This window comes from Canis lupus, chromosome 18, assembly GCF_003254725.2.
Source record: "Canis lupus dingo isolate Sandy chromosome 18, ASM325472v2, whole genome shotgun sequence".
In the NCBI taxonomy this organism is placed as follows: Eukaryota; Metazoa; Chordata; class Mammalia; order Carnivora; family Canidae; genus Canis; species Canis lupus.
In genome coordinates this window covers 43,031,497-43,049,056 of record NC_064260.1, presented here as the reverse complement: position 1 = coordinate 43,049,056, position 17,560 = coordinate 43,031,497, and the positions used below count along the sequence as shown (strand labels likewise).

General features: G+C 51.8%; 1 protein-coding gene across 2 annotated transcripts in view; it reads left to right on the top strand.

Moving 5' to 3' along the window:
* The window catches only part of CREB3L1 (cAMP responsive element binding protein 3 like 1), a 35,558-nt gene extending 25,170 nt beyond the window's left edge, over positions 1 to 10,388 (top strand). For both annotated transcript variants that reach the window (XM_049097013.1, XM_025451996.3), the window contains exons 4-12: positions 533 to 611; positions 2,333 to 2,490; positions 3,185 to 3,334; positions 3,488 to 3,546; positions 3,742 to 3,810; positions 5,602 to 5,701; positions 6,625 to 6,751; positions 9,288 to 9,555; positions 9,679 to 10,388. In XM_049097013.1, the coding sequence (XP_048952970.1) occupies positions 533 to 611; positions 2,333 to 2,490; positions 3,185 to 3,334; positions 3,488 to 3,546; positions 3,742 to 3,810; positions 5,602 to 5,701; positions 6,625 to 6,751; positions 9,288 to 9,555; positions 9,679 to 9,715 (1,047 nt within the window). In that variant the 3' untranslated portion in view covers positions 9,716 to 10,388. The remainder of the gene's footprint in view (positions 1 to 532; positions 612 to 2,332; positions 2,491 to 3,184; positions 3,335 to 3,487; positions 3,547 to 3,741; positions 3,811 to 5,601; positions 5,702 to 6,624; positions 6,752 to 9,287; positions 9,556 to 9,678) is intronic.
* Positions 10,389 to 17,560: the final 7,172 nt, after the last annotated feature.

The following is a 17,560-nucleotide window of genomic DNA, read 5'->3' as shown; positions in this document are numbered from 1 at the left end:
CACTTATCACCTGCTCTGTCCTTTATCTGGAACACTCCTACTTATACTTCAAGACTCCTGTCAAAGTTCAGCTGTTTAGAGAGCTCACCCTGAGCCCCCAGCCAATTAAGGCCTTCTTCGTCTGCACTGCTGTTAACTATTCACGGAACAGCTACAATGTGCCAGACATTACTTCTCATCCCCTCGGCAGCCCACATACCCAGGCCCATGTGGCCTTCACAGTCAGCACAGAGCAGCCTCCACCAAAACGATGGGCTTGGGCTTGGCGGCCACAGGAAGCCTCCTTCGCTAAGCTAAAGATCTAAACTACACTAACTACTTAATCATCATTCCTTTCTTTTAGATCTGACTTGGCTTCTCCAAACCTGAGAACTTGCCTCTCCTCCCCCTGGGCTGTGCCCAGAACCTTGTGTCCAGCCATCTCCTTAATTGTGCAGAGCAAACTGTCAGACTCAAGAAGGGTGGTGGGTTGAATGGCATGGTGGGGACAGCCCCAAGGGCAGCTGATGAGCTGGACCTGTCTCTTCCTCAGGCCCCAGGAGAGATGACTCAGCTGCCAGTGATCAAAGCAGAGCCCCAGGAGGTGAATCAGTTCCTCAAAGTGACACCAGGTAAGTGTGTCCAGAGAGGGACCTTCCTCTCCAGTCTTGGGCAGACAGCATCCCTACTCCCTTGGCCCAGCCCACCCATCTCCCTCAACACCCACCATCTCTCCCCAGAATATGCTTTCCTCCCTGCCCTGCACATTTTCCATCCCTCCAGCCCCCTTCTTACCCAATCGATAACTGTTATCTCTGTTATTGACACCCTCACCTTGTTTTCTAATCCCCCCCATCATTCACTAATGGAAGCCCACTCTGTAGCCACCCATGCACCCATTCATCCATCCATCTATCCATCTGTCCATCCATCCATCCATCCATCCATCCATCCAGTAAGTGTTCACTGGGCATGTCTGGGGAAGCAAAGAGAGAAGACAGTTCCTATGCCCAAGTAGATCACAAAATAGCGAGGGCCAATTTCATAGCAGCCATCTGAGTTAAAGATGGCAGATTCCCCAGGAGGCCTTGGAAGCACATCCCCAGACCTGACAGGGGAAAAGGCAACAGAGGAAGCTTCTTGGATTGGCCAGAAGGAGAATAGGCTAATTGAATCTTTCCAATCCTACCTCACTAATTCACCAAACATTTGGGGTTTTGGGTTTTTTTAAGATTTTATTTATTTATTCATGAAAGACAGAGAGAGAGAGAGAGAGAGAGAGAGAGGCAGAGACTTAGGCAGAGAGAGAAGCAGGCTCCATGGAGGAAGCCCAACGTGGGACTCGATCCTGGGACTCCTGGATCACACCCTGAGCCAAAGGCAGACGCTAAACCGCTGAGCCACCCAGGTGTCCCAGCCAAACATTTGTTAAGCATCTACTATGTATCAGGCCCCGGGCTGAGTAGCATAAAGTTTAGAAAGATGAGTAACACCCAAGTTTCACCCTCACATTGCTCACTCCCTCACAGAGAAGATTCACAGAAGGTGGAAAGGGGCCATTGTGAAAACACATCACCTTGTAGAGTACCCTTCAATTTGTAAGGCATTTTCACATGCATGAGCTCATTGGGTTCTCACAGCTCCCTGCAGCCAATGTACCCCCTTTCGACAGGGAAGTGAGGCTTGGAGAGGTTAACAAATAGGACTATAGGTCACACACTTGGGGCGCGTGGCAGCAGAACTTGAACTCAAGCCCTCTGACTCCAGGTCCCAGGCTCTTTACATTATGACATCCTTGAGAGGCAACTCCAAGTCCAGGAAGGGAGAGAGGACTCGTGCAGGGGGCAGCCTGGGGTGGAGTCTAGGAGGATGCAGCTGTTCCTCTTGAGCCTCAGCCTGCTGTCCTGCTACGCTCAAGTTGCAAGTGGAAATCCTGGGATTGATAATGGCTAAATGTTTTGCAGTGGGGGAGAAAGGAAGTGACTAAGGCTGTTTCTTGCCCAGCCTAATCCCCATGGGTCTGGCTGTGGGCAAACTCCAGTCACCTCTGGGATTACCAAGCTGGAGGCTCAAAGGGCCCAGGCCCTGTGAAGTCAAGGATGAGGGGGGACTTCAAGAATCCGGCCTCCATGGTATCTACACCAAGGACCAGGCTTAAAGGAGCCAGGTCTCTGTGGCGTCAGACATGGGATGGCATTCAAGAATCAACTTCTGAGCTCAGAGGGGCTCCTGCTGTTACAAGGCCCAGTATTCTTTCCCCACAATGTCAGGGCTGGCTGACCTCTGATGTCCAAGCAGAGGTGGGATGCAACCTTGCTAACCTGGATTCCACCCCCCTTCCCACTCTCCCCAGAGGACCTGGTGCAGATGCCTCTGACGCCCCCCAGCAGCCACGGCAGCGACAGTGACGGCTCCCAGAGTCCCCGCTCTCTGCCCCCCTCCAGCCCTGTCCGGCCCATGGCCCGCTCCTCCACGGCCATCTCCACCTCCCCACTTCTCACCGCCCCTCACGTAAGCAGCTGGCAGTGGGCTAACCATAGAGGCAAGGGATTGAGTAAGTCCACTCTACATGAAACCAGTGGAAAAGGGTCTGGGGAGCCCCAAGCCTGATCCCCCATCCCCATTAAAATTCATAGAGAAGTGCCTGCCTGGCAGATGGGAGTGAGAATCTCTAAATCCTGCTTTGGGGTAAAGAGGACACAGGTAGAGAGGTCCAAGAGGCCTGTCAAACCCCCACTGTTGCAAAGTCAGGTCTAGAACTTGACATTCCTGACCTCCAGGGGGGATGGCCCAGGCTGCCTCCAAAGGAGTGCTGCTTGGAGACCCCAAAATCGCTCAAGAAACATGGAGCTAGGCCCTGAGTCCTGTGTGGAGCCTCCCAAGTGAAGACTGTTAGGGTATGAGGGGGTTGCTCTTTAGGGGCTTTGGAAAAGTAAGCTTTGAGGTTGTAGATTCCAGGATGGGATCTAGGGACACCCCCACCCCCACCCTGCAAAAGTATACTGAGTGCCCAACATGCTGGACTCCCAGCACAGTCGATACATGTTATTGGATTTAATTCAGACCCACCCTTCTTCAAATTAGGAAACTGAGGCTAGAAGAGTTGAATGCCTTCCCCAAGTCACACAAAGAGTAGTAAATGGCAGAGCTTGAATTTGAACTGGTGGCTCTCTGGTTCCTAACCATCACATCCTACTTCCCACAGAAATTACAGGGGACATCAGGGCCACTGCTCCTGACAGAGGAGGAGAAACGCACCCTGATTGCTGAGGGCTACCCCATCCCCACGAAACTCCCCCTCACCAAAGCTGAAGAAAAGGCCTTAAAGAGGGTGCGGAGAAAAATCAAGAATAAGGTAAAGCATGAGCTGGACCCTGGCCCTGCCCCTAGGACTCCCTTGGTGGATGGAAGCCTCTGCTCCCCTGCTGATGCCAGCCCTAAAATTGAGGGGGCCCTGGAAATGGCTGTGTGACTGTGGTAACCCCTGTTTTGGGGCCTCCCCCTCTAGATCTCGGCCCAGGAGAGCCGCCGTAAGAAGAAGGAGTACGTGGAATGTCTAGAAAAGAAGTAAGCATCCTGGGCAGGGGGGCAGGCCTGGGACCCACTCCCCAGGCTGCACTGCTCTCCCCAGTGCTCCCTCAAAGGGCACTGGAGTAGGGGGCTCAGGGAATAGGATGCCACAGGGTGTGGCGGACAAGACAGAAGGGGCCCTGGAAGAGTCTGGGGCCTGCCCCTGAGCCTGTGTCTGCTTGGCCCCCTCAGGGTGGAGACATTTACATCAGAGAACAACGAACTGTGGAAGAAGGTAGAGACCCTGGAGAATGCCAACAGGTGAGTGGCACCTCCTGCACACTCCCTGGCCCCCTGTCCTTCGGCCGCCAGCACCTGGGTCTGGCATAGCTTGGGAGGCAGGAGACAGGAAAGGTAACTGAGTTCAGGATGACAGGAACCCCAGAAACAGGAACCCTGGCTTCCCATCCTTCTTCCTCTGCACATAGCTCTAAACACCTGACAGGGCAGGTGAGCCACTTAAATCCGTTGATGTAGAACAGTGGCTTTCAAAGCAGGATTCCCCAGACCACCACCAGCAGCAGCCCCTGGGAACTTTTAGAAATGCTTATTTTCAGACCTCAAGCCAGGCCTACTAAATCAGGAATTCCAAGGGGGTCCCAGCAATCTGCCTTTTAACAAGCCCTCCAGGTGATTTCAACGTACCCTAACGTTAGAACTGCTGGGGTAGGTGCTTGCCACTCAGAGCTCTTCTCACCAACAAACAGCATCAGCAACCCCTGGGGGCTTGTTAGAACTGCAGAATCTTGGGCCCCTCCCCCGATTTACAGAATCAGAATCTGCATTTCAACAAGATCCTTCAGTGATTCGCAGGCACGATTCCCTTTGAGAAACCTCAGTATGGAGCCAGCTAGCAGCAGCCTGGGCTTTTTAATCCCACTCTGCTGTTTTTTTCGATTGGGGAAAATTGTGAAACCTCTCTGGGCCCCAGTTGCTTTGTCCAAATGGGGATGATAGAAGCCCTACCTCACAGGATTTGGGGCCCAGCTCTGTGCTTGGCATTTAAGGATACTCAATTCATGTTAGCTTTTCTTCTTTTTTTTTTTTTTATGGTTATTCTGAATTCTTGATAGTGCCTAGCGATGAGCCCACAGTAGGTCTCTAATAATTATTTGCTGGGGTAATTTAAAATGACAGGCGACAGCTGGTATGTAGCAGGTGCTCAACAGAAGGCTTTTTCCTTCTTTCCTTCCTTCTCCCCCAGCCTCTCCAGCAGGATCCAGCCACTCCCCCGATTGACCTGGAGAATGCCCCCCACTCAGGGAAGGGGGGCGGGAGCCCGCACCCCTCACCCCTCTACCTCTGGCCCAGATTCCACTCTGGCCCAAAATAGGGCCAGGCCCTTGGAGCTATTTCGCCACCTGCTGTACATTCTGGTAACTGCAACCCCACTGCCCGGCTAGGTGGAGGAAAGAGACCATTAAACTGTTGTTTGCCAAGCGTGGGCTGAGTACCCCCCTGTGTATGCCCCCAGAGAATTCCACCTTGGGTGGGACCCGGTCCTCGCCCTCAGGGAGCCCACAGTTAGTGAAGGAGACTGACGTGGAAATGCATGGATATAAACGAAGTGAGGCTACAGATGCTGTGATAAAAGCAACAGCAACAAGATTAACAAAAATGGTAGCTACCATTTACCGGACCCTCACTATACACCAGACAGCTGCCAGGCATAGCCTTCCTATCAGCTCTGGGAGATATGGGGTACAAAGAAAGGAAAGTCTATGTAGCCCTGGCTAGTGTAAGTGAAGAAAAAGGTGACCTCGGCCCAGGTGGGGCAGACACTCCTCCCCAGCCCACTTTGGCCAGGAGCCTCACAGGCACACCTGAGCTCCCACAGACTGACCCAGCGATTCACCACGAGACAGGCCCCAGTTCCCCAAGCCACACCACAGAGAAGCCAAGAGGGAGGTAATCTTTTCTGTCTTGACTGAAACGAGCTCCTGGTGTGGAAGTGAAGTCTGAAGCCAGCCCAGGTGCTCCCTGGGAGAGCTCCAGGAGGCAGAGATGCCTGCTGGGGCAGAGCCTGCTGGGTGACCACTGTGCCCTCCTCAGGACCCTGCTCCAGCAGCTGCAGAAACTCCAGACTCTGGTCACCAACAAGATCTCAAGACCTTACAAGATGGCCGCCACCCAGACTGGGACCTGCCTCATGGTAAGTGCTGCACAACTACGAGTCTTCCCTAGGCTGGCTTTCTAGGAAGGCAGGCAGAGCTTTGAGGGATTGGCAACATCACCAGGGCACACCATCCTAGTGCCTGGCGAGCTGGCTCCTGCAGACCCCAGCTTCTCTCCCCAAGCCCATGGAGCCTTCTAGAACATGCCCATCCCTGACCAATTCTAACACAATGTGGATGTGTAGTGACTTACATGAACCCAGCTAGGGGATAGCAAGGCAAGTTCCTTCAGGAGGCAGCTTCTACACCCTGCGGGGGGAAGGGGCTTAGGGAGACACAAGGAAGTACGGACTTGGTTCTTGCTTTCTGGAACAAATAGTGAGAAGGAGGCTGAGTAAATCTCTAGAAACCCAAAAGAATGTGCAGGGTGTGGCTCAGGCATCCACAGGTCCCTCTTCCACTCTGTCCTGGAAATGTGCAGCCTGCTGCCTCCCGGCTAATGGCTCCTCAGGCCCTCTGAGATCCTAGTGCTGTCAGGCAGTTACAATGTGGGCAGGGCTTAGTTCCAGCTGTGTGACCCTTAGCTCCTCCTGCTGAGAATCTGGTGTGATGCTCTGTCCCCCATCCTTGTCTCCTCCTAAAAGCCCCCACCTACTCCTTTCTTCCTATCCTGATTCCTCTACCTTATAGGTAATAACTGTGTTACCACTTCCCTCCTTTTCTAATGCTGACTGTGGTGGCCCCCCACCCTACGATGGGCTGAGATGGCCTGAGCAGCCTCCTCCACCTTCTCCCTAAAGGGTGGAAGACCCCACATCTAGGAGGTGGTTGGCTCTGGGTGCTACTTTCTTGGAAAAATATGGGCCTTTTATACCTATTGATTTTGGGGGAGAAGGATTGGGGATGGCCAGGGTTGCACACCCCCCACATCTGCTCTGACCCCCACCCCCTCTACTACCAGGTGGCAGCCTTGTGCTTCGTTCTGGTGCTGGGCTCACTTGTGCCCTGCCTCCCTGAGTTCTCCTCCAGCTCCCAGACTGTGAAGGAAGACCCCATGGCCACTGACAGCGTCTACACAGCCAGTCAGAGTGAGTGCCTCCTGAGCCAGGCTACCTTCCCTCAGTCTCAACTTCGGGGCAAAAGCCAGATAAAAGAGAGGAGGCCGGCTTCCAGGTTGGCAACATCTCATTCGACCTCTTCATTTTGCAAATGGAGAAACAGGCCCTAAAGGGTCTGTGATTTATTCAATGTTCATTGTGGAATTGGGACCACAATGCAGGCTTCCCGATCCCAGCCCACCCAAGAGTGGCCTGCGGGGGTGGGGGTGGTTTAGGGGATAGTGGGAATGTTCCCACCCTGCCCTTTCCCACCGCCCCACCCCCAGGAATTACAGTAGCTGTGGTTATGGGCATCTGCTAGAAACGATTAGTATTTCACACCTGGGACAACAAATGAGTTGAGGTTCCAGCGCCCTACCCAATAAGCTGGTGGTAACTGTCCGAAGCACCGTGTAAGGAGAGCCAGGATCCACTGGTAGTGTCAGGCGTGTGCAGAGGAGGGGCAGTTGTGGTTGCAGGCTCAGACCTTTACCATCCCCTGGGTGACTGTGAGGTACGGTGCTTAAAGAGCATTGGGCCTCAGAGTTGGTCATGCCTGCCATCACCACTTGCTGACTGCGGGACCTTGGGCACATGTCTTGAGCTCCCTATGCTTTAAATGTCTTCATCCAAAAAACAGGAGTTACAGTTCTGCACTCACTGAGCGTGGTTGTCATCACAACTAAATGGCATGATGCACATACACTCTTAGCACAGGGTTCAGTACACAGCAGGCGCTTACTAAAGGAGCACATTCCCTCCCTTTTTGAAGACCTCACAAGAGGAGAGAAGAGAGAGACAATATGTGGGCGGCAAGGAGAGAACTGGTAGAGGGTGCGGCAAAGAATAGTATGGATTTCCAGAGGCAGAAGGGACTTCAGGTAGACCTACAGAGGAACTTCCTCCCTGGGAAGGAATTGTCTGGCAGGGCAGGAGGAGGAAAAGGAAACGGATGGGAGGTCAAAGAGGGAGGAGACAGCAGGAATAGGACTCAGGAGGGATAGGCAGGGAGAATGAGCTAGACCAGCAGGGCCTTCAGAGGTGGAAGGGGTGGGGAGGGTTAGAGGAAAAGGAAGTGGAGGCGTTGAGTGGTTGACTGAAAGCCACTCCCAGGACATGTGTGGCCAGAGACTCTTCTTCAGGACAGTTGCTGAGGGAGGTGGGGTGCAGGGGGTGTGAGGCCTTGAGAGTCATGAATTCATTCTCCAAAGCCAGAGAGGCCCTCTTCCGGTGAATTTGGAGGAAGAGAGGGATGTGGAAGGTGGAGGCCATGTTGATGGATGAAGCCAGAGTCTGAGGAAGTGAGGGGATGAATGAGCTCCTTGGAGTGAGTGCAGTGGGTTGCAGACTCCCAGTGTGCACCTGTGGTAGGACTTGGCTTCTAGAGCTGGCTGGCTTTCAGAGCAGGTACATTGCTCAGTTGCAGGGAGTGCCCTTTACACAGACTCTTAGGTCATGGCCTGAGGGCAGGAAGGTGGTGGTAGATCCTGGAGCCAGACGGACCTGGGTTTGCCTCTGGCTTCCAGCGTAAGCCCAAGTATCTGATAAGCTGGAAACTCAGTTACCTGTTCTATAAAACAGAGCTAAAAATATCTCCTTCCCAGGACTTTCAGTGAGATATGAGTGATTTGATATGCAGGTCAAAGGGCTTTGCACAATGCCACGCACAAAGGAGATATCCAACAGATGTGTTTTCTTTTCCTTCATTTTCCAGAAGGACACACTAGGGCCTAGAATGGGAAAGGGGGTGGGCAAACTCCTGGGTGGCTCAGTGGTTAAGCGTCTGCCTTCGGCTCAGGGCGTGATTCTGGAGTTCTGAGATAGAGTCCCACATTGGGCTCCCCACATGGAGCCTGCTTCTCCCTCTGCCTATGTCTTTGCCTCCCTATCTTTCTGTGTCTCTCATGAATAAATAAATAAAATCTTAAAAAAAAAAAAAAGAATGGGAAAGGGGGTGCCTGGGTGGCTCAGGGGGTTAAGCCTCTGCCTAGCTGTTCCCTCCCACCCCCCCTTTACTCCCCCAAGACTCCTTGCTCACCGGGAAATCTGCTTCTCCACCCCCCCCCTTGTGCTCTCTCTTTCAAAGAAATAAAATCTTCACCAAAAAAATTTAAAAATAAAAGGAAAGAGATTGATTCAAGTTCTCACAGAAAGTGAGTTAGTAGAAGCAGGATCAGAACCCAACTCTCAGATGCCCACCCTGGTACCCAGTGCTTAGGAAGAACTACTTTCTCCAAGTTCTTCCCTAAACAATTTTCAATCACTTTCCCCAGATTGTCTCATTAAACCACATTTCTATGAGGTTGGCCCTAGTATCCCTATTTTACAGATGAGCAAACTAAGGCTCAGAAAGGTTAAAGCAAAGGCCTGACTCACCTGAGGTCATACCAATTGGAAATGTTAGAACTGGGGCTCAACAAACTCAGGCCTGTAAAGTTGCAGGGCCCTCATCCCTCACTGTTGGGCTGGGAATGTGGCTGGGAGCGGGAGCCTCTGCACTGAAGCTCACCATGAGTTCTCTGTCCAGTGCCCTCCCGGAGCCTCCTGTTCTATGACGAGGGGGCAGGCTCGTGGGAGGATGGCCGCGGTGCCCTGCTGCCTGTGGAGCCCCCAGATGGCTGGGAAATCAACCCCGGGGGGCCGGCGGAGCAGCGGCCCCAGGACCACCTGCAGCATGACCACCTGGACAGCACCCACGAGACCACCAAGTACCTGAGTGAGGCCTGGCCAAAAGACATCGGTGGAAACGGCACCAGCCCTGACTTCTCTCACCCCAAGGAGTGGTTCCGTGAGAGGTAAGTGGTTGGCCCTTTGCCATCCCAGGGTCCCAGGCTCCACCCACATTCTGCTCCAGCATGCAGAGAGGTGAGAAGCTCCTCACTGGACAGACTCACCCCAGACTTCTGTTCTCTTTCCAGGGATCTGGGCCCCAATACCACCATCAAACTCTCCTAGGCCGCGCCAAGACCCAGGACACAGGACCTACCCTCTGGCACCCAGAAGAGGGATTGTCTTGCTCTCTAACCCGGATCCAGCTTGTACCCCTGTCCCCTGGGCTCCCACCCCAGGAGAAAGGGTTCCACTTCTCCCCAGCCCTATCTTTGCCCCAATCTTTACCAGGGCCCCTCCTTTCCCCACCACATTTGGACTGTTCCCTTGGGCCGACCACTCTGTTCTCACCCCTCCCTCCCACAGTCATCCGTCCTTCTCAGATAAACCACTCACTGGGCTAACCCCCTCCTTTCTCATCATGACCAACACGACCACTGCCTCCCCGCCCCCTCCCCGCAAACACACCCACCAACACACCGACACACCCCCCCACCCCCGCCCCACTGTACAGAGACCAAGAACAGAAATTGTTTGTAAATAATGAACCTTATTTTTTATTATTGCCAATCCCCTAAGATATTGTATTTTACAAGTCTCCATCCTCCCTTCACCCCTCCCTTGTTTTATATTTTATAAAGTTAGTGCGGGCTTTGCTGTTCCCGGGCCCTCATCTGGCCTCCCCCTGCCGCCGCCCAAACCGCCAGGCCTTTTTAATTGCCAGACTGCTTCATCCATCAGCTCAGCACATGCTTTAAGAAGGCAAAAGTAAAAAAAAAAAAAAAAGATGCAGCATCAATTCCTGACTTTGTGCCTTTCTTCATGGAGGGGGGTGACCAGGACCTGGGGATAGGCAGTGAAAAGGGGAAGTTGATTTTATGTCCTGCGAGGGGCTCATTGGAGAGGGCAGGGGTGAAAGGCATTTCTCCCAGGCTCCCTCTTCCGTCTGGGCGCAGGATTCAAACTAGACAAAGGATTCTGCTGTAATGTCCCCACCCTGCGGCCCCTCCTCCTGCGCTGCCTATGGAGGTAGAGAGGCCTGGCAGCCAGTCTTGGCCTTTGGGGATGCCACCTGCAAGCATCAAGCACCTGCTATGGACCAGACCCTGGGCCAGACACCTTCTGGGCAGTACCCAGCTTGGTCCTCCTGAGACCCACCGCATTTCAGCTCTTGTATCCTCGGCCTCAGCTGGGTCAAAAGTACAGACTTCACGGCAGGAAGAGCTGTGCTCGACTGCTGGGGCTGCCACTTACTAGCTGTGTGTGGTAGGCATCCAAGCTTCCTGCCCCCCAGGCTCCCCCCATTGCCCCCACCACACACATCTATTTAATCCCCCCCCCACTAGGGTATGCAGAGGACTTGTAAATATAAGGGGATGTCACTCCCATAACTAGGTGACCTTTTATTGCAAAAGAGACTTAGCAGATGTCATTAAGGTCCCAAATCAATTGATTTTGAGTTAATCAAAAGGGAGGTGATCCTTGGTGGGTCTGGCTTAATCAGGTGAGAGCCATTTTAAAAAGGGATTGGGCTTTTCCTGAAGAAAACAGGCTTCTGCTGCCTTGAAGCAAACAGCCATGTGTGAACCGCAGGGAGGGGGCCGCCTCCAAGAGAGCTGAGGGCCTTGGGGCTAGAGTGGCAAGGCCCTGAATTCCACCAATGACCTCCACATGCCTCATCCCGGCTCCAGAAGAGACCCCACAGGGCCAACAAGGCTGTGCTGACTGCGAGCCACAGAAACCAAGATCATACATATGCTGTCACAAGCTGCCACGTTTGTGGTAATTTGTTACACAGCATAAGAAAGTAAAATGCTTTTGTGAGCTGAGCCTCCATTTCTCCATTTGTAAAGCAAGGACGTAACACCCAAGGCATGAGGTGGTTGTGGGGATTTAACAAATTATGTCAGGTGCTTAGAATAGGGCCTGGCCTGTGGTGACTCCAAGAAAGATGAGCTGTGCAATCAGAAACAGTATCAATCAGCGTGCTAAGGGCCAAGCGAGGGGTGCTGTCATAGCACAGAGGAGGGTACCTCACCCAGACTTGAGGGCTTCCTGGAGAAGGTGACATGGACTGTTGGAAGTAGGCAGGAGGCAGAAAGGGGTATTCCAGAAAGAAGGTGAGCAGCTCGAGCAAAGGCCTTCAAGATGAGAGAGAGCAGGAAAACTTCAAGAAAATGCAAATAGTTTAGAAGAGCCAGATGGTAAACAGCAAGGATGCAGAGAGCTGAGGCCAGAGGGTGATCAGGGGCCAGATCCCAAGGGGCCTAGAATGCCTTCCTAAGGCATCTGGACTTTATCAGGCAGGCATGATACTTTCCTATTCAGAAGTGGTAGGACAGTGCCTACACCAGTTGCCCACCAGAGGAAAGGCTGGACAAGACCAGACAGTATCATGGAACCTCAGAACTGCCATCAGGCCCCATCCTCTATCCCTTCTATCCCTCTTCCTTCACCACCTCATCTTAACCACTTGATAAGGACTTCATTGCCTGATGCGGTGCATCACTTTTATTTTATTTTAAAGATTTTATTTATTTATTCATGACAGAGAAAGAGAGAGAGAGAGAAACAGGCTCAGGCAGAGGGAGAGGGAGAGAAGCAGGCTCCATGCAGGGAGCCTGATGTGGGACTTGATCCCAGGTCTCCAGGATCACACCCCAGGCCAAAGGCAGCGCCAAACCGCTGGGCCACTGGGGCTGCCCAGGTACATCTGTTTTAACTGCTGGAACACGCAGGTCTCTCCGCCAAGGCCATGAAAGCCTGGGATCTTGGCCCTAAACTTTTATCATCATTATCCATAACTTCTAATTTTTTAAAAATATCTTATGTAGGGCAGCCCTGGTGGCTCAGGAGTTTGGCACCACCTTCAGCCTAAGGTGTGATCCTGGAGACCCGGGATCAAGTCCCACATCAGGCTCCCTGCATGGAGCCTGCTTCTCACTCTGCCTGTGTCTCTGCCTCTCTCTCTCTCTCTCTATCTCTCATGAATAAATAAATAAAAATTTTTAAAAAGATCTTATGTATTTATTTGACAGAGAGAGAGCACAGCATGGGGAGAAGCAGAAGGAGAGGGAGAAGCAGGCTCCCCACTGAGCAGGGAGTCCCATGCAGGGCTCGATCCCAGGACCCTGAGCCCGTGACCCAAGCCAAAGGCAGACGCTTATCCAATTGAGCCACCCAGGTGCTCCTTCACAATAACTTTCAGCAGACCTTTCCTGAGATCCATCCATTCCCTCTAAATCACCCAACAAATTGTCCTCAGAGGCAATAGGCTGGTGGTTGAGGCTAGGGAGTAAAGCAGCATCAGGGCTGGTGTGATGGAGGGCTGAACAGAAAAGTGTCACGTATTTCAGATTGGATGGGCCAGGGAGGGCAACTCAGAAGAGGTGGCCCTTGAACTGAGTCTTATAGGATGGGTAGGAGTTGATAAAGTAGAGAGAGGTAAGGGTGTTGGGGGTGGAGCGAATGGCCAACTGCTAAGGAGTAGAATCTTGAGAAACAGAGTCAGGACCGAAGGGAGGCAAGGGGGCGGTTAGGGGGCCAGATGTACAGAGGGGCTTGTACAAACAAGCCTGAGAATGAGCCCTCTCTTAAAGGCACTCAGCTAGCCTCACCTTAGTCGTGGTCCTGATGAAATAGATGGCCCTTTCAGGGATCTAAACAATGAACACGGGCGCCCTGGGTGGCTCAGCGGTTTAGCGCCGCCTTTAGCCCAGGGCCTGATCCTGGAGACCCAGGATCGAGTCCCATGTCGGGCTTCCTGCATGGAGCCTGCCCTCCCTCTGCCTGTGTCTCTGCCTCTGTGTGTGTGTGTGTGTGTGTGTGTGTCGTGAATAAATAAATAAAATCTTTAAAAAAAATAAACAGGGATCCCTGGGTGGCGCAGCAGTTTGGCGCCTGCCTTTGGCCCAGGGCGCGATCCTGGAGACCCGGGATCGAATCCCACGTCGGGCTCCCGGTGCATGGAGCCTGCTTCTCCCTCTGCCTGTGTCTCTGCCTCTCTCTCTCTCTGTGACTATCATGAATAAATAAATAAATAAAATCTTTAAATAAAATAAATAAACAATGAACATTTCATCCTGAAGGTGATGGATGGGGAGCTACTGAATATTTTTAAGCCAGAGACTCAGATAATCAGATTTGCCTGTCCCAGGGCTCTGCAGGGGGTATACAAGAATGAGACAGAGTCCAGAGCTAATTAGAAAGAATTACCAACAGCTTTGATAGCAAATTAGCTCTGGGGTACAGGGTGAGGGCAGAGCGTGGGATGACACTGAGGCAGCTGACATGGAGGCTATGGTGGATGATGGGATCACTGGCCAAGACAGGGAGTACAGGAGGAAGATCAGGTTTGGAGAGAAAAAGAATTCATTTTAGCACATCTCGAAGTGAAGTTGCCTGTAGAATGTTCACATTAACGCGGAAGTCTAGGGCTAGGGAGAAAGGGATCTCAGGCGGAGATTAGGACATTGTCAGCATCGGGATGGTATGTTGAAGTCTTGAGTCTCCATAAAGGGAAGAGAGATGAGGGCAGAACTCCAGAATACAGACATTAAGAGACAGTAGGAGGTGAGGAGCGAACAAGGAGGCTGAGAAGGAATGACTGGAGAGGAGAGAAAACGGAGAAGAGAGTGGCCCAGAAACCGGCAGAGGAAAGCCTCCAGGACTGGATGGAGCTCAGTGGTGTCAGATGGCATCTGAGAGGCTGGGAAAGATGAGAAGGAGACAAAGTCTCTGCTAGCTTGAACAATGAGGAGGTCACCAGTGATCTTGGTCACAACTGTGTTGGGGTGGAATGGGATGGAAGTGAGAACAGGAGGGACACATGGGAAGGAGGGGTCAGAGGGACCTGGGGATGTAGTGAATTCTTTCAAGGAACTCCATCCACTATGAAGGGAAAGAGGGTGGCACCTAGAGGGTGGAGGTAGGTGAGATCGAGAGCAACTTGGAGGAACGCTTGGGTGGCTCAGTGGTTAAGCGTCTGACTTTGGCTCATGGCATGATCCTGGAGTCCGGGGATCAAGTCCTGCACGGGGCTCCCTGCATGGAGCCTGTTTCTCCTCCCTCTGCCTGGGTCTCTGCTTCTCTGTCTGTGTCGTCTCTCATGAATAAATAAATATATAAATCTTTTTTAAAAAGAGAGTGAGCAATTTGGGGCTGTTCTTTTTTTTAAGATTTTATTTATTTATTCATGAGAGACAGAGAGAGAGAGAGGCAGAGGGAAAAGCAGGCTCCATGCAGGGAGCCCGACATGGGACTTGATGCCATGTCTCCAGGATCACACCCTGGGTTGAAGGCGGCGCTAAATCGCTGAGCCACCTAGGCTGCCCCTCTTTTTTTTTTTTTTTTAATTCTATTAGTTAACATACAGTATAATTTTAGTTTCAAATATACAATATAGTGATTCTTTTAGATGGGAGAGAATTGACCATGGTTATTTCCAGAGGACAAAGAGCCCACAGAGAGGGAAGAGGATGGATGAGGCAGGTGGGGCAAGGATCCATGGTGTGGATGGAGAGGTCCACTCCAGACCAGAGAAGCCCAGACAAAGGGAGGGCATTCTACAGGTGCAGAATGTGAGGAGACTGGAAACTGAGGCAGCCCCCACCCATAACTGTGAAGTTGGGTCATTGTAGAAGGTTGGCTGGGGAGTTGAATTGGGGGAAAGAGGAAGTTTGAAATAACCACTCAGAGGAAATGGGAGACCAAGATGACTTTTGGTGGGACCCCTCATCATTTGTTCATTCATTCACTTAACAACTATTTACAGGGTATCCCTTATGTTCAAGGCACCATACTAACATTGGAGCACAAACAAGATCTGGCTCCTGATACCAAAGGGCTTGAAATCTAGGGCCACACAGTTGGTTGGGTGTCTGACTCTTGGTTTCAGCTCAGGTCTGATTTCAGGGTCATGAGATCAAGCTCCCATCCAGGCTCAGCATGGAGTCTGCTGGAGCTTCTCTCTCACTCTCCCTCTGCCTCTCTACCCCCCCTCAAATAAATACATAAATCTTATTAAAAAGGGAGGGGGCTTAAAGTCTAGCATTTTCCCATTATTGACTAGTGACCATCTGCCAGGCATTGAACTGATAATTTTATATGTCCCCAGTTAGGAATCAAAATAATCCTAAAGGTTGACTATCTTTACAGATTAATAAAGTCAGGTTCAGAGAGGGAAAATGACTTGACCAGGGTCATGGCTAGCAAGAGGCAAAGTTGGTATTTGAGCACAGGCCTATTTGGTTTCATGCTGCCCCTGTAACTTTCTGTCATTCTAATACCCCTTTCTCTCTCCTCTAGATGCCCTTTCTCCCAGCCCAGCTTTTTATTCTTGCACTAGATCCAAGGACACCAGGGCTTCCTAGAGCAACTAACCCAGAGAGCTCAGGGATTGGTGAGCTGGTCTAAGTGAGGTCATCTATGATCACCACCCTATGCCTGTCCATCCAAGACAGTCTTTCCTACCTCTGTAAGGATGCAGGGCTAATCCCCTTGCACAAGCCACCTATCAACATACCACCTCCTCAGAGCCATGTATCACCACCCCTACGGGGGTGACACCCCCCACAGGTCCCTGGTGATGGAGCTGCAGCCTCCACACTCTGCTGGCAGCCAGCTTTGACACACACACACACACACACACAAACACAAACGGGCAGCCCAGGTGGCTCAGTGGTTTAGTGCCGCCTTCGGCCCGGGGTGCGATCCTGGAGTCCAGGGATCTAGTCCCACGTCAGGCTCCCTGCATGGAGCCTGTGTGTGTGTGTGTGTGTGTCTCATGAATAAATAAAATCTTAAAAAAAAAGACACACACAAACATCTGATGGCTTTCACGGTGCCAGTCATCCTGTGCAGATTGCCACAACAAACCCTTTGTTACACCTGGAAACCAAAGCTCTAGAAGCAGGGAGAACACTGTGGACAATGCTTGGAGCTGGAGAAGGCCAGAGCAAGGTTCCAATTCCAGAGGGCTAGATGGTCCCAGGAGCCATCTGGCCAAATTGGGGTGTAAGTCACAGGTGCTCCCTGGGTCACTGGGGGAGATAGGCTAGGAACTCACCCCCCAAAGGAGGCTCAGTTGCTTTGTCATCAGAGTAGCAGTTAAGGGTAGAGGTGCTGAGGTCTGTGCTGCACTTCAATGGGCCATCTTGGCAAAGCACTTAGCTCTCAGAGCTTCAGTGTCCTCATCTGTTAAAGCACTCACCTTCATAAAGAGGCTATTGGGGGTAAGTGAAAACTTGCATACGAAGCTCCCAGCACAGGTCAGCTGTGCAGTAAACACTCTAAAAGGCATTAGCTATTATTTTCTGAGCACAGTGGCAATGGGCTAGAGATGATCAGAACAGTTAGCTGCAGCTGGGAGAGGCTGCAGAAGGTGGCCAAACTGGTAAGAGGAGAGGGCCTTCATTTTTCCCTTGGATTCTTGGAAAGTGAGCAGAGCCATTGACTAACTGATAACACAGTCAGCAGCTGGTCCTAAGGGAAGGGGGGTGAGGACAGGGGGGAGATGCTTCAGTTTAAAAAGGATTGAGTGGGGAGAGCTCTGCGGGGAAGAGCTGAATGAAAAACCACCCTGGAAACCCAGCAGCTAGGCAGCTGGTGAGGAAATGTCAAATCCAGCCAGAACTACCATAATTCATGGTATAGGAGGTTACCTTGGGCCAGGCTGCTTGGAAAATTAGAGATCCCAAGGGCAAACTGGGGGGGGGGGCTCCCAAGTACCTGCCCCAGCAGGCTTCTTTAGAACTTGGATTTAGAAGGGAAGCTCCCCCGTGGCCAAGATGTTTAAATGCAATTCCATTTATTCTGTTCATCCAACACAGGAGGGCTGGACCAAGAGAGAGGTGGGACACAGATCTGAGGCAAGCCAGGTCCTGCCCTTTGGGAGTCATATTTATTAAATAAGTGATTTATTTGCTTGAATCATTCAAATGACATCTCACTGTCTTCATCTGTAACACGGAG